We start from the raw sequence: 24,793 nt of genomic DNA on the forward strand, positions 1-24,793 counted from the left end.
GTGAAGACAATTTCCTTGTTACGAATGGGGGGAGGGGGAGTAAGAGCGGAGCTGTGGGATATCGAGGAGGCCCTAGTGAGAGCCTCACCTATAAAAGAAAAGAGGGGAACCCCCATTTCCTAATGAATGAGGACATTTCCAATGCCCTGGTATGGAACATCTCATCCTGGGAGCAGATACGGAGTACACGGAGGAATTGGGAGTATCCCTGATTTCCCTTCTTATCCGCGGATGCACTACCTTCCCTGATTTATTCTTTTGCCAAACTGGGATGAACAATTGTTGTAGTTCATCCATGCAGTCCATGCTGGCAGACAGGAAACAAAGAGTAGGAGTAAACGGGTCCTTTTCACAATGGCAGGCAGTGACTAGTGGGGTACCGCAAGGCTCGGTGCTGGGACCCCAGCTATTTACAATATATATTAATGATTTGGACGAGGGAATTGAATGCAACATCTCCAAGTTTGCGGATGACACGAAACTGGGGGGCAGTGTTAGCTGTGAGGAGGATGCTAGGAGGCTGCAAGGTGACTTGGATAGTAAGTAAGTAAGTAAATTTTATTTATATAGCACGTTTTAAGTCAACTTGCATTGACCCCAAAGTGCTTTACATAAATTAAATAATAAGTTCCATTACAAACCATAGAAAAAGGTTTAAAAAAAAAAAAATGAATAAAATGGACACAACACATTATAGAGTTCAACACAAATGTCCCCCCACAGCAGAATCAAAACATCTCCACTATGGGGAAAGGCACCAGAAAGTTAGTCCTCTTCCTCTGTGAAACACCCGAGGTCGGGGCCCATTTGTGGCCTTGCAGCCAGTCCGATGATTTTCAGGGCCCTCTTGCCGTCAAGATGGAACATCGGCGTCGGGTGAAACATTCCTCAGCGGCTTGGAAAGTCTGGAGCGGCTGCCTCCTCCCCGGAGACCGGAGACCGGGGCACTCGTAGCCCTTAGGCCGCGCCGGTTGGAGCTCCGACCCCGGCGAACTCGATCCCTGGCTCCGCGGCGCTCCAAATCCAGCGCCGCCCGCGGCCGGACGCCCGCAGCCACAACTCCGTGATGTTGGGATCGACGGCCACAGCGCTCTGGTGCTCACCGCACGGCGACCCCGTAAGGCATCGCCCGCTCCGTGTTGGTATCCCAGCGCTGCACCGCCGCCGAAGCTGTAGTCCCAGCCGGTCCCGACAGGAAACGCCGCTCCATTCTCGATGGTCGGCCGCGAGGACGGGGCGAAGAAGCAGCTTGGAGGGATGCTGCCTTTCCGACCAGGTAGGGGACTAAGAAATAAAGTTTCCCCCTTCCCCACCCCACCCCCCACATAGAAGACCTCCACTAACATTTTTTAACAGGACTTAAAATAAAATAAAATTAAAAAAGGTGTAGAGACGGACTGCGGGCAGGCTGCCATACACAGACGGCACCCACTCCCGCACATCCGTCATCTTGTGTGTGGATAGGCTGGGTGAGTGGGCAAATGCATGGCAGATGCAGTATAGAAACATAGAAAATAGGTGCAGGAGTAGGCCATTCAGCCCTTCGAGCCTGCACTGCCATTCAATATGATCATGGCTGATCATCCAATGTGGATAAATGTGAGGTTATCCACTTTGGTGGCAAAAACAGGAAAGTAGACTATTATCTGAATGGTGGCCGATTAGGAAAAGGGGAGATGCAACGAGACCTGGGTGTCATGGTACACCAGTCATTAAAAGTAGGCATGCAGGTGCAGCAGGCAGTGAAGAAAGCGAATGGTATGTTAGCATTCATAGCAAAAGGATTTGAGTATAGGAGCAGGGAGGTTCTACTGCAGTTGTACAGGGTCTTGGTGAGACCACACCTGGAGTATTGCAAATAGTTTTGGTCTATTGACCGATATCTGGACTACTGACCGACATCTATTACAAACCTACTGACTCCCATAGCTATCTTGACTACACTTCTTCCCACCCTGCTTCCTGTAAAGACTCTATCCCCTACTCCTTATTCCGCCATCTACGCTGTATCTGCACCCAGGATGAGGTGTTCCATACCAGGGCATCGGAGATGTCCTCATTCTTTAGGAAACGGGGGGTTCCCCTCTTCCTAGCATAGCAAAAGGATTTGAGTATAGGTTCATAGCAAAAGGATTTGAGTATAGGAGCAGGGAGGTTCTACTGCAGTTGTACAGGGTCTTGGTGAGACCACACCTGGAGTATTGCGTACAGTTTTGGTCTCCTAATCTGAGAAAATACATTCTTGCCATAGAGGGAGTACAGAGAAGGTTCACCAGACTGATTCCTGGGATGTCAGGACTTTCATATGAAGAAAGACTGGATAGACTCGGCTTGTACTCGCTAGAATTTAGAAGATTGACGGGGGATCTTATAGAAACGTACAAAATTCTTAAGGGGTTGGACAGGCTAGATGCAGGAAGATTGTTCCCGATGTTGGGGAAGTCCAGAACAAGGGGTCACAGTTTAAGGATAAGGGGGAATTCTTTTAGGACCGAGATGAGCAAAACATTTTTAACACAGAGAGTGGTGAATCTCTGGAATTCTCTGTCACAGAAGGTAGTTGAGGCCAGTTAATTGGCTATATTTAAGAGGGAGTTAGATGTGGCCCTTGTGGCTAAAGGGATCATGGGGTATGGAGAGAAGGCTACTGAGTTGGATGATCAGCCATGATCATATTGAATGGCGGTGCAGGCTCGAAGGGTCGAATGGCCTACTCCTGCACCTATTTTCTATGTTTCTATGATTCTTTACAGGAAGCAGGGTGAGAAGAAGTGTAGTCAAGATAGCTACAGGAGTCGGTAGGTTTGCAGTAGATGTCAGTCAATAGTCTGTTTCCTGTGATGGAGACAGTGAGATCTAGAAACGGAGGGATGTCAGAGATGGTCCAAGTGAATTTGAGTGCAGGATGGAAATTAGTGATGAAATTGATGGAAGTCAGTGAGTTCTACATGGGTGCAGGAGGTAGCACCAATGCAGTCGTCAATGAAGCAGAGGTAGAGTTCGGGGATAGGGCCAGTGTATGCCTGGAACAGGGATTGTTCGACGTACCCTACAAAGAGGCAGGCATAACTAGGGCCCATGCGAGTGCCCATAGCTACGTTGGTGGAGTTGTGGCCAGTGAAGAAGGGTGGCAAAGTGTAGAGCGGGAAATAGATAAATTACAGATATTGGCAGATCGAGTTTAATCCATGTATAGGAAGAAACTGCAGATGCTGGTTTGAGTCGAGGGTAGACACGGAATGCTGGAGTGGCTCGGCGGGAGGGGCAGCATCTCTGGAGAGAAGGAGTGGGTCACTTTTCGGGTCAAGAAGGATCTGAAAAAGGGTTTCAACCCGAAATGTCGCCCATTCCTTCTGTCCAGAGAAGCTGCCTCACCCACTGAGTTACTCCAGCATTTTGTGGAGTCTACCTTCGATTTAAACCAGCATCTGCAGTTCTTTCAGTCCAATCAGGGTTGTGTCGTCCGCAAACTTGAGAAACTTGACAGAAGAGTGTGTGGGGGTGCAGTGTTTGGTGTAGAGAGAGTAGAGGAGAGGGGAGAGTACGCAGTCTTGCGGTGCTCCTATGCTGAGGGTCTGCGGGTCCGGGATAGAGAATTGGTTAGCAGACAGGAAACAAAGAGTAGGAACAAGAGTGGGGTCCCTGTCAGAATGGCAGGCAGTGGCGAGTGGAATGCCGCAAGGCTCAGCGCTGGGGGCGCATCTATTTACAATATATATTAATGATTTAGATGATGGGATTAAAAGGTATACTCACAAATTTGCAGATGACGCAAAGCTGGGTGGCAGTGTGAACTGCAAAGAGGATGCTCGGAGGTTGCAGGGTAACTTGGGACAGGTTGAGTGAGTGGGAAGATGCATGGCAGATGCAGTATAATGTAGATAAATGTGAGGTTATCCACTTTGGCGACAAGAACAAGGAGGAAGATAATTATCTCAATGGTGTCAGATTAGGAAAAAGGGAAGTACAATGAGACCTGGGTGTCCTTGTACACCAGACACTGAAAGTAAACCTGTAGGTATAGCAGTCAGTGAAGAAAGCTAATGGCATGTTGGCCTTCATAACGAGAGGAGTTGAGTATAGGAGTAAAGAGGTCCTTCTGCAGTTGTACAGGACCCTGGTGAGACCACATCTGGAGTATTGTGTGCAGTTTTGGTCTCCTAGTTTGAGGAAGGACATCCTTGCTATTGAGGTGGTGCAGCGTAGGTACACAAGGTTAATCCCTGGGATGGCGGGACTGTCATATGAGGAAAGGTTGGAAAGACTGGGCTTGTATTTACTGGAATTTAGATGGATGAGAGGGGATCTTGTAGAAACATATAAAATTATAAAAGGACTGAACAAGCTAGATGCAAGGGAAATGTTCCCAATGTTGGGGGAAGTCCAGAACCAGGGGGCACAGTCTAAGAATAACGGGGAGGCCATTTAAAACTGAGATGAGAAAAAAAAATTTCACCCAGAGAGTTGTGAATTTGTGGAATTCTCTGCCACAGAAGGCAGTAGAGGCCAATTCACTGGATGGATTTAACAGAGAGTTAGATAGAGCTCTAGGGCTAGCGGAATCAAGGGATATGGGGTGAAGGCAGGCACGGGTTATTGATTGTGGATGATCAGCCATGATCACAATGAATGGCGGTGCTGGCTCGAAGAGCCAAATGGCCTCCTCCCGCACCTATTTTCTATGTTTCTATGAGATGTGCTTTCCCAACCTCACATGCTGCTTCCTGTCTATCAGGAAGTTGATGATCCACTGACAGAGGGGTTCAGGCACAGTCAACTGGGAGAGTTTGGAGTGTGGTAGCTCTGGCACAATGGTGTTGAATGCAGAGCTAAAATCCACAAACCAAATCATGGTCGGCTTGTTGAAGAGCCTGTTTATGTGATGTATGACTCCATGACAGTATATTTGATTGAATAATGCCAGAACACCAATTTTGGTCTTAACATCAGCAAGATCATGGAGCGGATCATTGACTTCAGAAAGGGAAAGATAAAGATCCATGAAGCTGGCTTTGTCAGCAAGACTGCGGTGGAGAGAGTAAACAGCTCAAGTTACTGGGCATGCATACTTCTGGAGATCTATCTTGGACCAAGTGCAGATTCAATGCTAAGAAAGCCTATCAGCATCTGACATTTATTTGCCGTTTCGCTAAATACTCTATAGAAATTTTACAGTATCAAGGAGGGCATACTGACTAGTGGCAAGACGGGCCTGGTTCGCTAACTCAAAACATCCAAGAATGAAGGAGCTACAGAACCTTGCCCAATCATCAGGTATTGATCTTCCCACCATTCAAGGGATCTACAGGAAGTACTGCATCAAGAAGGCAACTAATATCAATAAGACTCACGTCAACTTGGCCATGCTGTCACCTTGCTGCTACCATCGGGAAGAAGGCGCATCAGCCCAAATCCAGGTTCAAGAATGGCCTTTACCCCATCAACCATCAGGCTCTTTATCCACCCTGCACGACACTAAGCACAGCTGTAACGAACCACTGTGGACTATGGATTACATTACATACATCGGGTTGTATTATGATGGTATGATTACCTAGTGTAATTGATAAATTATTGTATATTGTATATAAATTATTGTTAATGTGCCTGTACAGCTGCAGTAACTAAGACGTTCATTTTTCTGGTCACAGTACATTTTTAAAAAAGTTTTTAGTTTAGAGGTACAGCGTGGAAACAGGCCCTTCGGCCCACCGAGTCCATGCCGCCAGTGATACCCACACACCAATGCTATCCTGCACACACTACTGACAATTTATAATTATACCAAGCCAATTAACCTACAAAAGTGTATGGCTTTGGAGTGTGGGAGGAAACCGGAGATCCTGGAGAATACCCGTGTAGGTCACAAGGAGAACGTACAAACACCCGTAGTCAGGATCGAACCTGGGACTCTGGCGCTGTCAGGCAGCAACTCTACCGCTGAGCCTCAGTTCCGTCCCTAAGAGAATATGACATTTAAATACATTTGCCTCTTGAATTAATGGTGTCTTTCTTACCCTCCTCTCGAATTCATGACAAGCTTATGATTTTTAAACGTTAGAGTTATTTGCAAGGGTCATTACTTGCCTGGAAGCTATTTAACGTGATGTACACCTGGTTGCATCCTTCATGCGGACAATGAAACAGCTGAAACATCCCGTCAGCATCAATAACATGACCCCGTTTTTTCCTCTTTGGTCTGAAAGAGGGTGCAAAGATTAGACTGGGTCAATATATCTACCAACACAACTCATCTCAATCAACCTTACGTGCAAAGATCATCTAAGATATGGAGACTTTACAAGAGAGAACCTGGTCCACAAGTGTACGAGAAACATTAATAAATGAAGTATTTTTGCTTGGTTAGAATGTCAAACCATGGAATGTCTATAATGAGATCATTTAACAGAGAGCCAAACAAACACATGAAAGTGAAAGTAAAAGAAGGCTAAGGCGTTGAGATGACAGGGAGGAAAGGTCCGTGTGAAGAACAAAGAATAATCTTTTACCTGCTATAAATGCTTTGTCACCCTATTCTTTAATTTAGGTATATGGTTCCTCCTGCAGCTGCTTATTTCTACCATTGGGTGGAGTCGGAGTTACAATTTCTATCACCCATGGCCTTCTAAAAGTTATTTTACCCACGTCATGTACAAAGGCAAAACATGGACACTCTGTTAGAATACATTGAATGAATGAATGGGAAACGTTTTGCTAATGTCACTTATTTTGTACTATGTCATTGTAAACACCATATGAATCAGCAGAAAATTCCCTCCATTCCTGGTTAGAGAACATAGAACAGGCATAGCAACAGGCCCTTTGGCCCATAATATCTGTGCCAAACATGATGCCAAGTCCAACATTGCAATAGATGAAGGGGAGAGGGTAACTAGAAAGAGAAGAGGGCCCCTCATAAACCATAGCGGTCATTTACGTGCAGGAGCTGGGCAAGCTGATCTATGCATATTTCTCTATTTTTCCCATAGACAACAACATGAAGGTGAGGGAATTTGGGACAGTTAATGGTGATGTCTTGAGGACAGTCCATATTCCGGTCAAGGTGATGGACGCCGTGAGGCATATGAAGGCAGATAAGTCTCATGGGCCTAATCAGATATATCTAAGGAAGTGCCAGAAGCAAGAGAAGAAGTTGTGGGAGCCCTGTCTCAGATATATGAATTCAGTTCGGGACGGACGAGGTGTCGGATGACTAGAGGGTGACTAATGTTGTGCCTCTCTTTATGAAGGCAAAGCTGTAGAAATGGTCTACATGGACTTCAGTAAGGCACTTTATACGCCTCAAGATGCCCAGCACTTCCTCAAGACATCTCCACAACTGTCCCAATTCCCCAGTCTTCATGTCTTTCTCCGTGTTAAAAATGGACAAATACCCATCGAGGACTTTGCCCATCTCCTGCATCTCCACACAGAGATGAAAACATAGAAACATAGAAAATTAAGTGCAGGAGTGGGCCATTCGGCCCTTCGATATGATCATGGCTGATCACCTAAAATCAGAACCCCGTTCCTGCTTTTTCCTCATATCCCTTGATTCTGTTAGTCCCAAGACCTCAATCTAACTCTCTCTTGAACACATGAAGTGAATTGGCCTCCACTGGCTTCTGCGGCAGAGAATTCCACAGATTCACAACTCTCTAGGTGAAAAAGTTTTTCCTCATTTCAGACCTAAATGGCCGTCCCCTTATTTTTAAACTGTGACCCCTGGCTCTGGACTCCCCCAACATCGAGAACATTTTTCCTGCATCTAGCCTGTCCAATCCCTTAAGAATGTTATGTTTCTATAAGATCCCCTCTCATCCTTCTAAATTCCAGTGAATACAAGCCCAGTCGACCCATTCTTTCATCATATGGCAGTCCCGCAATCCCAGGAATTAACCTGGTGAACCTACACTGCACTCCCTCAATAGCAATAATGTCCTTCCTCAAATAGACCAAAATTGCACACAATACTCCAGGTGCGGTCTCACCAGGGCCCTATGCTACTGCAGTAGGACCTCCTTGCTCCTAAACTGAAATCCTTTTGCAATGAAGGCCAACATGCCATTAGCTTTCCTCACTGCTCCTGCACCTGCATGCTTACTTTCACTTATTTGCACTTGATAACCCAGCTGTTGGCGGTTGTGCAATAAACAAGCAGAAGCAGAGGCAGAAGTGACTGATGTACAAGCACACCCAGGTCTCATTGTAACTCCCCTTTTCCTAATCTGAGACCATTCAGATAATAATCTGCCATCCTGGTTTTGCCAACAAAGTGGATAATCTCACATTTATCCACATTATACTGCACCTGCCATGTATTTGCCCACTCACCCAACCTATCCAAGTCACCCTGCAGCATCATGATATCCTCCTCGCGGCTCACACTGCTACCCAGCTTTGTATCATCAGCAAACTTGGAGATGTTCACATTTAATTCCCTCGTATAAATCGTTAATTAACCCCTTTGGCCTCCTCTGTTGAATTTTAAATTTCTCCCAGTCCTTCAGTTTGCTGCTTCCTCTGGCCATTTTATATGCCTCTTCCTTGGTTTTAACACAATCCTTGATTTCCCTCATTAGCCACGGTTGAACCGCCTTCCTAGTTTTATGTTTTCGCCAGACAGGGATGAACAATTTCTGGAGTTCATCTATGCGCTTTAAATCTTTGCTGATGAGGTATGTGGGCTGGGGAGGTTGTGGGGGCGGTGGGGGAGAGAGCTCGGAGTAAATACAATACAATACAATACAATTCAATTTATTGTCATTTGGACCCCTTGAGGTCCAAACGAAATGCCGTTTCTGCAGCCATACATTACAAACAAATAGACCCAAGACACAACATATTTTACATAAACATCCATCACATTGCTGTGATGGAAGGCCAAAAATTTTTTCTCTCCACTGCACTCTCCCCCCCATGTCAGAGTCAAAGTCAAAGCCCCCGGCGGGCGATGGCGAATTGTCCCGTGGCCATTTAAGCCACGTCGGGTGATGCAAGGTCGCACACCGGGTCTTGATGTTAGAGCCCCCGGCGCGCGCTCGCAAACTCCCGCGGCCATTCCAAGCCGCGCGGGGCGGTGCTGTAAGGCCCCGCTCCAGGAGCTCTTCAACCCCGCAACTCGGGCGGGAGAAGTCGCCGCTGCGGAAGCCCCGAAAAGCGGTCTCCCTCCAGGGACCCGCGGGCTCCCGGTGTCGTCCGCCAAACCCGCAGTTGCAGCCACCGAATCTCCGGGGGTCGGGTCGCAGCAGCATCCACCACAGCTCCACCCGCTCTGGACTCGGCCAGCTCCGCGACGGTGAGGTGAGTAGTCAGCACCAGAGCCCCCGGTTTTCCTGTTGGAGGCCGCTCCTCGTTGCAGCCCCAACGACAACGGAGACCCGACAAAGAAAAGGTCGGGTCTCCCGTGCAGGGAGAGATTTAAAAGTTACCCCCAACCCCCCCACACCACCCCCACCCCCCCACACACATACCCCAACAAAAAATAACAAAAACTACATTAAAACATAGACATAAAATAATAAAAACGCAGACGGACTGCAGAGGCCGCTGCAGACGAGAGTCGCGCCGCCTACCGGAAGGGATTGTGGGGGGTATCATGGGGGAGGGAGGCACGAGCCAGCGAGGGGGACCAGAGGGGAAGAGGCTGGAGCGGACTCACAGCAGTCGCTGGGCGTTCTCCTTCGCCAGGATCAGATTCTCTGCTTTCCGTTTAGCGACATTTCCCGCGCCAGGCCGGGCTGTTTACTCCGAAAATTGTGTCCGGTTGGAAATCTGCGCCGGCCAGCCACAGCTCCAGTAAAGACGTGATGACGCAGGGAGTGGACAGGAGAAAGACCAATCCACGCGGCGCTGAACGGCAGGAGAGGAGATCGATCTGCGCACGCGCAGTTTTAAAGATATTTAAACCTCGCTAACGTTTACATTAGACCACCAATCGGAACGAAACTTGGTGCAATCGTAGCACTGGAGAACGGTAAGCTGGCGAAAAATCGTAGTAACGTTTTTGCAAAAATAGAATGATCGCGCAACCGGAAGATAACAAGATTAGAGCTTTAGTTATGAATAGATTTGCCAGTCTATCCTGGCCAATTCCCGTCTCATACCTTCAACGTCTCCTTTCTTTAATTTCAGGACCCTGTTCTCTAAATTAACCGTGTCACTCTCCATCCTAATGCAGAATTGCACCATATTATGGTCACTGTTGCCCAAGAGGCTTTGCACAACAAGATCGCTAACTAATCCTTCCTCATTACATAATACCCGGTCTAGGATGGCCTGCCCTCTAGTCAGTTCCTCTACATATTGGTTTAAAAACCCACCCCGTATACATTCCAGGAAATCATCCTCAGTGCCGTTACCAGTTTGGTTGGCCCAATCTATATGTAGATTAAAGTGACCCTTGATAACTGTTGTATTGGGCATAGGTAGGGAGGGATTTGACCAGGGGGGATAAGATGGAGTCGAGGTATGTGGAAATAAGTTTGGTGGGACAAGAACACGCGGAAACAATGGGTCTGCCAGGACAGTCAGGTTCGTGGATTTTGGGGAGAAGATAAAATCGGGACGTGCGGGGCTGGGGAACGATGAGGTTGGAGGCTTGGGAGGGCAGGGAGCCGGAAGTGATGAAGCCAGCGATAGTGTTTGAGATAATGGCCTGGTGCTTGTCTGTGGGGTCATGGTCCAAGGATAAGTAGGAGGAGGTGTCTGAAAGTTGGCGCTTGAGTTGGCGAGAGGTCAGCGCGCCAGACTACCATGGCACCTTCCTCATCGGCAGGTTTGATCACCCAGTCGGGGTTGTTGCAGAGTGAGTGGAGAGGGCTGTACGTTCAGGGGGGGAGAGATTAGAGTGAGACAGGGGAGTGGAGAAGTTGAGGCAGTTGATGTCCCGCCGGCAGTTTAGAATAAAAAGGACAAAAGCGGGTAGACGGCCATGAGGGGGGGTCCAAGAGGATGGGGTCTGTTGGAGAAGGGAGAAAGGGTCATCACTAGGAGGTGAGGACTCCTTCCCATGGAAAAACGCTTGGATGCGGAGGCGACGGAAGAAGAGCTCCACATCGTGGTGGGCGCGGAACTCATTGAGGTGGGGACGGAGGGGAACAAAGGTGAGGCCTCTGCTGAGGACAGATCATCAGAGAGGGGGAGGTCAGGGGGGATGGTAAACATACGGCAAGGAAGGGGGTTGGGACCGGAGGAAGGCAGATGAGTGGACAGAGGCCGAGGCGATGTCTGGTAGGGGGGTGGTGGGTGGTCAGGGAGGAGGGGGGTATGAGGACTATAGTGTGGGTGGGGAGGAGCTGGGGTCACATTGTATAAGGGGGAAGGGGACGACCCAGTGGAACACCCACTGAGGTTTCCTGTGTTGGGGGGGGGGGGGGGGGTCAGCACTAGGACCCAGCACAATCAGACTCCGTGGTGTGAGAGTTTGCAGCATGGAGACTTCAGGCCCGGAGCTGAGCCTAGGACTCAGGTAAGGCGATGGCTGCGGCCTGCTGGTGGGCAGTGGAGTGGTGAGGATCGGTAGAGTCACTGGTGGAGGTCCGCGGGGAGTGGAGTCCGGGTCAGTGGGCGAAGCGTCGGAAGTCCCGGTCAGTGGATGGCCGGTGAGGGTCGACAGGCCCCGCTTTTGAAGAAATAACTGAAAAAGGTTGATGAGGGCAAGGCAGTGGATGTTGTCTAAAGGACCTTTGATAAGGTTCCTCATGGTAGGGCTGCTTTGGAAGGTACGAGAAGAGCATTTAAAATACATTTTGACAAGTACATGGATAGGAAAGGTTTAGAGCGATAGTGCCAAACACGGACAAATGGGACTAGCTGATGGGGCCACTTGGTCAGTATGGATGGATAAAGGTCACAAATCTAAACTAAAGAAAGCTCTTCTTATCTGTGTCGATTATTAAGAGATTTATCCAAAGAAATTTCATCTGAAGTTAAATCGTACATACTAGGGACAATTTCCAATTTTTACTGAAGCCAATGAACCTTCAAATCTGCATGTTTCTGGAGTGTTGAACGAAACCAGAGCCCCCTGGAGGAAACCGACGTGGTTACACGGAGAACGTACAAACTCCGTAGAGACAGATTGAATCCAGGACTCTGGTGCTGTAAGGCAACAGCTATACTGCTATGCCATTGTACCAGCCCTAAGGGAAAGCCTATGAGTGAAATGTATGAAGTAAGTGGATGAAATCAGGGAGGTGAAATAGGGGGAGGAGACATAAAACCAAAGGGGGACCCTAGGTCAGATCAGAAGCCACATGGGCTTCAGCCTGTCATTCATCAAATTGTTATTGTTGTAGAGAGAAAACAAATCTTTCCTTTTTGTCTACCACTTCCAAGCTGAAATAAGAAATCTGAAACTGGATGCTAGATGTCAATTTTCTTTCCCATAAGCAATAAACCATCGGTCTCCAACCTCATCTACTGTATCCGTTGTTCCAGGTGTCAACTCCTGAACATTGTCGAGACCAAGCGCAGGCTCGGCGATCGTTTCGCTGAACACCTCCGCTTAGTCCACCTTAACCTACCCGATTGCTCAGCACTTTAACTCCACCTCCCATTCCCAATCTGACCTTTCTGTCCTGGGCCTCCTCCATTGTCAGAGTGAGACCCAGTGCAAATTGGAGGAACAGCACCTCATATTTCGCTTGGGTAGCTTACACCCCAGCGGTATGAATATTGACTTCTCTAACTTCAAAGAGCCCTTGCTTTCCCTCTCTCTCCATCCCTTCCCCATTCTCAGTTCTCCCACCAGTCTTACTGTCTCCGATTACATTCTATCTCTGTCCCGCACCCTCCCTTGACATCAGTCTGAAGAAGGGTCTTGACCCGAAACGTCACCCATTCCCTGAGTTACTCCAGCATTTTGTGTCTACCTTTGATTTAAACCAGCATCTGCAGTTCTTTCCTGCACAAACCATCAGTCTGTCTTTGTAAATAATCAGCCTGTGTAATCAGGCCTGATTAAACAAAGCTGTACTTTAGCCAAAAATGTATACATTTTCCAACCATTTTGAGCAATCCCATTTTAGATGAACTAATTAATCAATGAAAAAAAACCTGCTTTTAATTGTTTTGTTCAGTTAAACTGCAATTGCTTAACGTCAATAATCCATTCAGTGGTTACGTCCTCAGAGCTATTTCACGCTTGCCTGAGCATCACTTGCTACATACAAGACTCAATAAGACTCAGACAATTCTACCAGGGTAAATCTAATTCGAGGATAAATTACTGAAGAAATTAGATATACGGAAACCACACAGTTGTCCCAGACACTTGAAATCTAAAGCCAACAAATGCCTCTTGCTAACCCAGTACAAATATCTATATTTGGCATCATATTTTTTACTTTTTTTACTTACTTACTTTATTAATTTATTGAACATGTTAAAAAATACAAACACAAATAAACTTGTAAGCAATAAAAAAGAAAATAAAACACAAAGGAAAACAGACAAATAAGTAACTCAAATAATACAAATAATATCGTTCATGTTCAAAAGGGGTAAGAAGAAGTTTGAAAACTTTTCTGGTCCTACCCCCTCTTATTTTCTATACATTTTCATGGAAAAAACAAAATAATGGGAACAAATGGACCCAAAATCTGTTGAACATTCCACAAACAAGACATAGGGCATTGGCATTGGGGTCAACCACATGTCTATTGCAAAAGATGCAATATATATTCCTGAATATATTTCTGAATTGTTGATCCCAACAGTACTAACAATTGTCATTGCTGTCTACCTAATGTATCCGGTAGGCGGCGCGACTCTCGTCTGCAGCGGCCTCTGCAGTCCGTCTGCGTTTTTATTATTTTATGTCTATGTTTTAATGTAGTTTTTGTTATTTTTGTTGGGGTATGTGTGTGGGGGGGTGGGGGTGGTGTGGGGGGGTTGGGGGTAACTTTTAAATCTCTCCCTGCACGGGAGACCCGACCTTTTCTTTGTCGGGTCTCCGTTGTCGTTGGGGCTGCAACGAGGAGCGGCCTCCAACAGGAAAACCGGGGGCTCTGGTGCTGACTACTCACCTCACCGTCGCGGAGCTGGCCGAGTCCAGAGCGGGTGGAGCTGTGGTGGACGCTGCTGCGACCCGACCCCCGGAGATTCGGTGGCTGCAACTGCGGGTTTGGCGGACGGCACCGGGAGCCCGCGGGTCCCTGGAGGGAGACCGCTTTTCGGGGCTTCCGCAGCGGCGACTTCTCCCGCCCGAGTTGCGGGGTTGAAGAGCACCTGGAGCGGGGCCTTACATCACCGCCCCGCGCGGCTTGGAATGGCCGCGGGAGTTTGCGAGCGCACGCCGGGGGCTCTAACATCAAGACCCGGTGTGCGACCTTGCATCACCCGGCGTGGCTTAAATGGCCACGGGACAATTCGCCATCGCCCGCCGGGGGCTTTGACTTTGACTCTGACATGGGGGGGGAGAGTGCAGTGGAGAGAAAAGTTTTTTTGGCCTTCCATCACAGCAATGTGATGGATGTTTATGTAAAATATGTTGTGTCTTGGGTCTATTTGTTTGTAATGTATGGCTGCAGAAACGGCATTTCGTTTGGACCTCAAGGGGTCCAAATGACAATAAATTGAATTGAATTGAATTGAATTGAATACTTTGCCTTATCAGTCAAGGTAAATACACAATAGGTACTTTAAAAACAGGCTTGTTGAAACGTGAGATTCTTTGCGGATATAATACAAGAAGAAAACCTAATGCCCTAATCACCAAAGCATTAACTTAACACTCACTTATGTGGCATGTCCTGCGTATTTTCACCTGCTTCGACTGGAGGCAAGGCAGAGCCATCAATGACCATTCTCTCTGCTATCACATCTGCATGAGTAAAGAACAAAAATGTCATTCTTAGCCACACATCATTCAATCTCAAGGTATGATCCTTGTTGTAAAACTATTTGTTGCAACAACATAGCCCCACAATCCGATCAAATACGCAAAGGTGAAATTCCTGCTGTCCAATCAATCATGATGTGAAACTGAAAAGTTAATTAACTGCATTTAAATACGAATTGGAATGTGATCTTTACATCTTGAACATAGTTTCATTTCTCATAGGCACAAGTACACAGCATTTATTATTGGAGTAACTCAGCGGGACAGGCATCATCTCTGGAGAGAAGGAACTAGACTAAGTGGGACCCGTTGGGTCCCATTCTCACATGGGAGGCCTGGTCCCCCAACGCAATATTCCGCCTCTCCACCAATTCCAATATTCCACCACTCACGCATAGCCCCCAACTGCTCAGGTGCGGCTGACGGGTCCCTTTTGTGACGCCTCTGATCCCCCTTCCTCCCCTCACCCTCCCACTTCGCCTCTTGTCCTTACCCCCCGCCCCCCCCATCCACTCTTTGTGGCTCTCCGGCGGCGCAGCCATTCACTCCCATTGTGTTCCCATTGTGATGTAGAACACGCACGTATTACTGCGCAGGTGCAGCTGACGGCAACGGCAAGTGGTAAAGGGATTTATTAAAGCTTCAAATGTGAATAACTCTTAAAATATAACAACAATTTAAACGTTAAAGAGGGGATGTATTCAGTCCATTCTTTCTTGTTGCATCTCTTGTTGTATTCTGCAGCCAGGGGAGGGGGTCGGCTTCAGGCGGGAGCTCTCAGGGGCTGGTGGGGGGAGTGTCCTGCAGCCTGGGGAGGGGCACAGCTTAAGACATGGCCTGCTGCTGTGGGGGGGTGGGGGGTTGTGTGCAAGGGGAGGGGGATGGGGGTGTGTGGGTGGGTGTGGTGAGCCTCCAGAACTCACAGTTCACTCAGCCACGGTTTGTGGACTCACAGTTCACTCAGCCACGGCTTGTGGACTCACAGTTCACTCAGCCACGACTTGTGGACTCACAGTTCACTCAGACCTCTGGACTCAGGCTCGTCTTCTGGGCTCAAGCACGACTTCCGGACTCAAGCGCGACTTCCGGACTTAGCACGACTTCCGGACCCAGCATGACTTCCGGACTCAGTACGACTTCCGGACTCACACTTCACTCACTCACAGCTTGTGGACTCACAGTTCACTCACTCACAGCTTGTGGACTCACACTTCACATACTCACGGCTTGTGGACTCACAGTTCACTCACTCATGGCTTGTGGACTCACAGTTCTGGACTCAACTCACACTCACGGCTTCCAGGCTGACTGACTCAAGCCCGGCCTCCGGGGCTTTATTCTCCTCGCCCTCGGAAGGGACGTTACCTTCATGGTGACTGACAGGCAAGAAGACCAATCTGCTGATCTCATGATTTTTTAAACCTTCATAACTTTTGTAATATTCCACCGATCGGAACAAAACTTGGTGCGCTTGGAGCAGAGGAGAACGGGGAGTAAGGTGGCGAAATATCCTAACGATATAGGGTACCATTTTTGCGCAAATTTAAAAACAACGCAGACCAGAAATGATCAAGATGAGAGTTTTACTAATAGTATAGATGGGTGACGTTTCGGGTCTCGTCACCCATTCCTTCTCTCCAGAGATGATGCCTGTCCCGCTGAGTTACTCCAGCATTTTGTGTCTATCTTCAATTTAAACCAGCATTGCAGTTCTTTCCTACAGCATTTTGTGTTGTTGGCCATGAATTAAAGGATGGCAGCTATAGTTTTTATTTTAATAAACATACTGCCAACACAGTCACTTGTCATCAAGCAAATCTATTGAAAGATAATAGACCATCTTGAATCTAACTATTTTCTTTTCATCATCATGCTTAATTTATGTGGCTTTCGATTAAGATAAATTAGTTTAATTTATTGTCACGTCTTAAATCAATCCCTTATCACAATAACTTGAATCTATAATGAAAATGCAATGGCAGGTCCTGCGAATTAGCAGACAGCTACAAGTTGCAGTCACATTAAGACCGACTTACAATGTGTCAAGTTTGAAAATGGGGATAACTTGAGCCTTTTAGGATGAGTTAACTAGAGACCACAACATTTCACTCAATCATTTGGGAGACATTAAAAAAATCAGATCACAGGGTTGGCTTATGTGCATGCAGACAGTGTGGGCATTCATTTATATGAGTACTTGAATTGTTTACCTACATCAGCCATCACAATTCGGCCAGATGCAGTTTGTATTTTTGTGGCCAAGTCCTGTTCTAAAACACTGCAATCTTACTTGTGTCCAAAGTTTAATTTAAATATCCATTACATAGATTTTTAGAGTAATGAATGGCAAAGCATATAATATAATCTGTAAAATCTGTAAAAGGAACAAATACTACTTAAAGATCATTACAGCTATCTATTCAAGCGCCAAGAATGCTTTTAATGTAATATGTCCCAAAACAGAACAATGAAATTCTTATGTATTCAAATTATTTTGTAATAAGTGAATAGCATCATGTGAAGCTGTGTATCTGAGTGTTCCATCTGTACAAATTATTGATTAGGGCGGCACTGTAGCACAGCTGGTTGTGCACTAACTCACAACACCAGAGACCCGGGTTCCATTCTGACCTTGAGTGCTGTCTGTGTGGAGTTTGAACGTTCCCTCTGTGACTGCATAGGTTTCTTCCGAATGCCCCAGTTTCCTCCCACATCCTAAAGCCGTGCGGATTTGTAGGTTAATTGGCCCTCTGGAAATTGTTGCGAGTGTTTGCGGTAGTGGGATTACATAGAACTAGTGTGAATGAACAATCAATGCTTGGCGTTGGCTCCGTAGGCCGAAGGGCCTGTTTCCATGCTGTATCTCTAAACTGAATTAAAATGCACTAGAAGTGTGTACGAAGGAACTGCAGATACTGGTTTACACCAAAGATAGACACAAAATGCTGAAGTAACTCAGCGGGCCAGGCAGCATCTCTGGATAGGTTTCGGATTGACGTTTCCGATTGAGTCCTTCTACAGACTGAGTCAGGGGAGAGGGAAATGAGAGATATGGAAGGGCAAGGTGAGAAAATGGTGTGGATCCACTTTTAGATTCCTGACGATGATGTGAAAGCAGAAATTAATTATAGCAATCACCTTTCCAAAGACCTCAAAAAAATTCAATTTGCAGTTTTCATTGAATAAAAATGCACTTACCTTGGACCAAGTTCAACAACCCCACTGTAAACGCGGACGTCATCACTGGCTAACTGAACAAATGATTAGATTTCTAGATTTTAAAAGAGCTTTCACTGTCTCCAAACCGACACAGCACAGCAAGTATTTTTGTACCATTTTAAGGGCACACGCTATTGCCCATTCCGTTTAAAACTGTTTGTGATAGTTTATAATGGGCAAAAGGATAAAGATGACGCAAATAGTGCAACTGCAGACGTGGGGACAAGCCTAACAGAGCAAAAACAAAAGGTTACGTGGAATCCCATATCCTGCAACATTTGCAATAATTTGAAAAATATGCTATTAATGCTCAAATTAATCCTATAATTAAACAGGTAGATTAAACAGGTAGCCAAGGAAGAATTCAAAATCTATTAACATTTGTAATGCAAGTGAATCAAAAGATGTTTAAAATAACATTTGTTTGTTTAGATATAGATCAGTGTTTTTTAGAACTCACTTCATACTAACCCTTGGTACAATACATAGAAACATAGAAATTAGGTGCAGGAGTAGGCCATTCGGCCCTTCGAGCCTGCACCGCCATTCAATATGATCATGGCTGATCATCCAACTCAGTATCCCGTACCTGCCTTCTCTCCATACCCTCTGATCCCCTTTGCCACAAGGGCCACATCTAACTCCCTCTTAAATATAGCCAATGAACTGGCCTCGACTACCCTCTGTGGCAGAGAGTTCCAGAGATTCACCACTCTCTGTGTGAAAAAAGTTCTTCTCATCTCGGTTTTAAAGGATTTCCCCCTTATCCTTAAGCTGTGACCCCTTGTCCTGGACTTCCCCAACATCGGGAGCAATCTTCCTGCATCTAGCCTGTCCAACCCCTTAAGAATTTTATAAGTTTCTATAATACCTGGTTACATTTCCTACTCACTCATCTCCAAATTGCGAACAGTCTGTTAGAGGAGATCTTAATGCAAAATGATTTGTCATTCAAATATCAGCCAAATTGTCTTTCCAAGTGCTATCCAAATTCTGAAACTATTCAATGCTTCACATTGATCGAGCATGTGCTTGTGAACTTTGCTTGGGAAAGGTAAACTACATTCTGACTTTAATATGAAAGTGGCATGAACACCCACAGTGCAAAAAAAAGGCTTGTTAACATAATAAGAATTGTATTAGCAATTCTTGTAACTGACAAAAAAGATGGAAAAGCGAATGAAAGAAAGCAGTTAAAATATATGAAATGGTGAAGTGGTACCTGGATGGTCATTCCATTCTGTAGCTTCATTCTGTTCCTCGATGGTGTAGCATTCAGCCACTGGATTTACATAGGTCAACTGTTCTGAGAAAGTACAAGTCATTTCCTCATATTCAGCAGGATTTACTTGTTGTGCAGTGTCCAAGGGCACTTGTCCAAATTCTTCTGTAATGCTGGTGATTTCTGAACTCTGTACCGTAGAAATCTGCACAGTTACAGGGCAATTGGTAGTTAAGGAGTACAGTGCATCTTTCCCAACAGTCTGTACTAGAGTATTCAACGTAGGAAGCTCTGCTGCCAACGAAGGGGTATTGTCTTCAACAATGGAATTCCTGCATGGTGACTGAGTTTGGCATGAAGATGCTGGCTCATCAATCGCAGTCCTCTCATGCTGTCCGTTTTGCCCTTCCACTTTGGAAGATTCCTCTCCCGAACTCAAGGCTTGTGGCTTGCCATTCACTTCATTTCCACCTCCGTAACTGGGTTGATTGGCTTCGACATCAATGAGTTTCACATTGAAATATTCCTTGAATTTCTGATCCGAATCAGATTCATCACAAGTCGACGTGTCTGATTCACACTTCATGTACAATTCATTGGGCTGCCCTGGTTTCTTTCTGATTGCATTCCTTTTGGTCTTGCTCTTCTTTTTCTCCACAACGCACTGTTGCTGATTCAGATTTTCCTCCGAGTTGCTGATGGTCAGCTTGCTCTTGACGATGGGTTCAGCAGCAGGGGAATGGCAGGTGTTCTGCACAGGCTCCATGTGGTGTAGATACTGGTGGCCTGCCTCACACTGCCACACCACAGCCACCGAGCAGTCACACATCTGTTGCAGTTCATACAACAATGGTTCCTGCTTGCATGTCTGCTTATGGTGCTCATACCACACCACCAGAGTCTTCAACGAGCTAACTGCATGCTTTCTTACTGTAGGCAAACCAGAAAAGTCAACTTAACATTGTGAACGTTCCTGTGAGGTTGCTCAGACCAGTATTATTTCATTCCGATATACAACCATATAACAATTACAGCACGGAAACAGGCCATCTCGGCCCAACAAGTCTGTGCCGAACAATTATTTTCCCCTAGTCCCATCTACCTGCACTCAGACCATAACCCTCCATTCCTTTCCCATCCATATACCTATCCAATTTATTTTTAAATGATAAAATCGAACCTGCCTCCACCATTTCCACTGGAAGCTCATTCCACACAGCTACCACTCTCTGAGTAAAGAGTTCCCCCTCATGTTACCCATAAACCTTTGTCCCTTAATTCTCAAATCATGTCCTCTTGATCATGTCCTCTTGTTTGAATCTTCCCTACTCTCAATGGGAAAAGCTTGTCCACGTCAACTGTCTATCCCTCTCATCATTTTAAAGACCTCTATCAAGTCCCCCCTTAACCTTCTGCGCTCCAGAGAATAAAGACCTAACTTATTCAACCTTTCTCTGTAACTTAGTTGCTGAAACCCAGGCAACATTCTAGTAAATCTCCTCTGTACTCTCTCTATTTTGTTGACATCCTTCCTATAATTGGGCGACCAAAATTGTACACCATACTCCAGAATTGGTCTCACCAATGCCTTGTACAATTTTAACATTACATCCCAACTTCTATACTCAACATTTTCAGAAATTGGATGGGAAGCTAGTACTACCCTCGCCCACCTGAGAGAAGTTCTACCAGGTGTGACATGCAGACTTTGGCAGTAAGTTACAGCTCACAAAGACATTAGGGTGACCTCATGATGCAATGGGGTTAAGCTACAATACGCACGATCTGTAATCCTTTTGGTCTCCAAATTGGTCAAGAACAGGATCTACATGGATCAAACACTGACAACCATTTACCTTCCCTCTCTGGAACGTGGCCCAAATCATGATTTATCATAGCACCAGTGTGTTGTATTGGCTCTGCTCTTTTGTCCTCCAAGACTGGATCCTGTTCAATGATTTTGGCAGTGCATTATCACTGTAAATCATGGCAGCTCTCATAACACATCTACAGGCTTTGGTCACTTGTTGCTGTACCTTCCCTCTCCTGGTAGTTTACCCATCACAACCTTGTCCTTGAGTTGGACTCAATGAGAATAAATGCTGATTTAAATCAAATAATGAAATAATAAAATACAGAAAATGCTCAAAACACTCAGCAATTAAGGCAGCATCTGTGAAGAGAGCTCTTCCTATGGGTCTAGAACCAGAAATATTTAATCTGTTTCTATTTCCACAGATATTAGAAACATAGAAAATAGGTGCAGGAGGAGGCCATTCGGCCCTTCGAGCCAGCACCGCCATTCATTGTGATCATGGCTGATCGTCCCCTATCAATAACCCGTTCCTGCCTTCTCCCCATATCCCATGACTCCGCTAACCCCTAGAGCTATATCTAACTCTCTCTTAAATCCATCCAGTGACTTGGCCTTCACTGCCCTCTGTGGCAGGGAATTCCATAAATTCACAACTCTCTGGGTGAAAAATTGTTTTTCACCTCAGTCTTAAATGGCTCCCCTTTATTCCAAGGCTGTGGCCCCTGGTTCTGGACTCGCCCAACATTGGGAACATTTTTTCCTGCATCTAGCTTGACCAGTCCTTTTATCATTTTATATGTTTCTATAAGATTCCCCCTCATCCTTCTAAACTCCAGTGAATACAAGCCTAGTCTTTTCAATCTTTCCTCATATGACAGTCCCGCCATCCCAGGGATCAATCTCGTGAACCTAAGCTGCACTGCCTCAATCACAAGGATGTCCTTCCTCAAATTAGGAGACAAAAACTGTACACAATACTCCAGATGTGGTCTCACCAGAGCCCGATACAACTGCAGAAGAACCTCTTTACTCCTATACTGAAATCCTCTTGTTATGAAGGTCAACATTCCATTAGCTTGCCTGCTGTACCTATAAGCCAACTTTCAGTGACTGGTGTACAAGGACACCCAGGTCCCGCTGTACCTCCCCCTTACCTAACCTAACCCCAGTGAGATAATAATCTGCCCCCTTGTTTTTGCCGCCAAAGTGTATAACCTTATTAATTGGATAATTGCTTTATCTTCTGCATATTACCAATATTTTTTGCTTTTATTTCATCGTCTGATCTCATGATTTGAGTGTAAATATCCTTAGGATATTTCAATCTTTCCTCATATGACAGTCGCGCCATCCCAGGGATCACTCTCGTGAACCTACGCTGCATTGCCTCAATGCAGTATAATGTGGATAAATGTGAGGTTATCCATTTTGGTGGCAAAAACAGGAAAGCAGACTATTATCTAAATGGTGGCCGACTAGGAAAAGGGGAGATGCAGCGAGACCTGGGTGTCATGGTACACCAGTCATTGAAAGTAGGCATGCAGGTGCAGCAGGCAGTGAAGAAAGCGAATGGTATGTTAGCTTTCATAGCAAAAGGATTTGAGTATAGGAGCAGGGAGGTTCTACTGCAGTTGTACAGGGTCTTGGTGAGACCACACCTGGAGTATTGCGTACAGTTTTGGTCTCCAAATCTGAGGAAGGACATTATTGCCCTAGAGGGAGTACAGAGAAGGTTCACCAGACTGATTCCTGGGATGTCAGGACTGTCTTATGAAGAAAGACTGGATAGACTTGGTTTATACTCTCTAGAATTTAGGAGATTGAGAGGGGATCTTATAGAAACTTATAAAATTCTTAAGGGGTTGGACAGGCTAGATGCAGGAAGATTGCTCCCGATGTTGGGGAAGTCCAGGACAAGGGGTCACAGCTTAAGGATAAGGGGGAAATCCTTTAAAACCGAGATGAGAAGAACTTTTTTCACACAGAGAGTGGTGAATCTCTGGAACTCTCTGCCACAGAGGGTAGTCGAGGCCAGTTCATTGGCTATATTTAAGAGGGAGTTAGATGTGGCCCTTGTGGCTAAGGGGATCAGAGGGTATGGAGAGAAGGCAGGTACGGGATACTGAGTTGGATGATCAGCCATGATCATATTGAATGGTGGTGCAGGCTCGAAGGGCCGAATGGCCTACTCCTGCACCTAATTTCTATGTTTCTATGTACAAGGATGTCCTTCCTCAAATTAGGAGACCAAAACTGTACACAATATTGACACAATATTGTACAACCTAGGTGAATGATGCAAACTCAGCAATGTGATTAACACGTTGAACTACTTGATCAAAAATCGTTTTCTTGTATAAATATCCTGTTGCACCTACTAATATTGGATATGTGATCACAGTCTTAGACTGAGACACATCTCGCCTTGCTCAAGTAAATTAAAACAACTCTGATGGTTAATGATTTGAGTCCTTGGGTCTTATTACGGATTGAGAGTTCCACAGCGTGGGAAATTGCAGCTATGCAGCAAAAAAATCTATTACATAATGCCACACAAAGTAACAGTTAAACCACAAAATCAACTTTGTAGAAACACAATTAGTCAGTTATGACTTTTGAGTCAATTCAATTTGTGTTAAGCAATAAGACTGCAATCCACCAACATGAAAGCTTCAAGAAGTCAATAGACAATAGACAATAGGTGCAGGAGTAGGCCATTTGGCCCGTCGAGCCAGCACCACCATTCAATGTGATCATGGTTGATCATTCCCAATTAGTACCCCGTTCCTGCCTTCTCCCCATATCCCCTGACTCCGCTATTTTTAAGAGCCCTATCTAGCTCTCTCTTCAAAGCATCCAGAGAACCTGCCTCCACCGCCCTCTGAGGCAGAGAATTCCACAGACTCACCACTCTCTGTGAGAAAAAGTGTTTCCTCGTCTCCGTTCGAAATGGCTTACTCCTTATTCTTAAACTGTGGCCCCTGGTTCTGGACTCCCCCAACATCGGGAACATGTTTCCTGCCTCTAGCGTGTTCAAGCTCTTAACAATCTTATATATTTCAATGAGATTCCCTCTCATCCTTCTAAACTCCAGAGTGTACAAGCCCAGCTGCTCCATTCTCTCCGCATATGACAGTCCCGACATCCCGGGAATTAACCTTGTAAACCTACACTGCACTCCCTCAATAGCAAGAATGTCCTTCCTCAAATTAGGTGAATGGAGAAATAGATTAAATGAAAAAGCACCAAGGGTCAGGGAGAATTAACCCCATCATTCTGCACAGGGCCAGATTTTGTTGGCCTGTGCAGAATCACAGCGTTGGCAGAAATAACCATGGCAAATGTTCTTTGTAATTGTTCGTAGCCTTCCCTCAGCAACCCTGGGGAATTAGCAAAATATATAGCCAGTATCTGGGATCACTGGACAGGAAAGCATGGATTTCCTATACATTCGATTCTGACAGTTTCACTTGATAGTCGCCTGGATTTTAAATGGGCTCCACTGGCAGTAAACCTATGGGTTAAGAACTGAAAAAAGAAAATGGTGGAAATTTTCCTTTCCTGTTCTGAAAAGGCGTCTTTGATCTAAAACATTAATTCTCTCTCTCTCTATTTCTCTCTGCAAATGTTTTCTGTTACAGTCAAAATATTGGAGTGAGTTTAAAGTGAGAAGACAATTTGATGCTGTTTT

At 45.8% G+C, this 24,793-nt stretch overlaps 1 protein-coding gene across 1 annotated transcript in view; it reads right to left on the reverse strand.

Annotated features, from left to right (window-relative positions):
* znf653 (zinc finger protein 653) overlaps nucleotides 1-24,793 on the reverse strand; it is a 57,716-nt gene that overhangs the window by 25,836 nt on the left and 7,087 nt on the right. The window contains exons 3-5 of the mRNA XM_033050789.1: nucleotides 19,287-20,216; nucleotides 14,743-14,827; nucleotides 6,088-6,199 (exon numbers count right to left, since the gene is read on the reverse strand). Of these exons, the coding sequence (XP_032906680.1) occupies nucleotides 6,088-6,199; nucleotides 14,743-14,827; nucleotides 19,287-20,216 (1,127 nt within the window). The remainder of the gene's footprint in view (nucleotides 1-6,087; nucleotides 6,200-14,742; nucleotides 14,828-19,286; nucleotides 20,217-24,793) is intronic.

This window comes from Amblyraja radiata, chromosome 35 (genome assembly GCF_010909765.2).
Source record: "Amblyraja radiata isolate CabotCenter1 chromosome 35, sAmbRad1.1.pri, whole genome shotgun sequence".
Lineage (NCBI taxonomy): Eukaryota > Metazoa > Chordata > Chondrichthyes > Rajiformes > Rajidae > Amblyraja > Amblyraja radiata.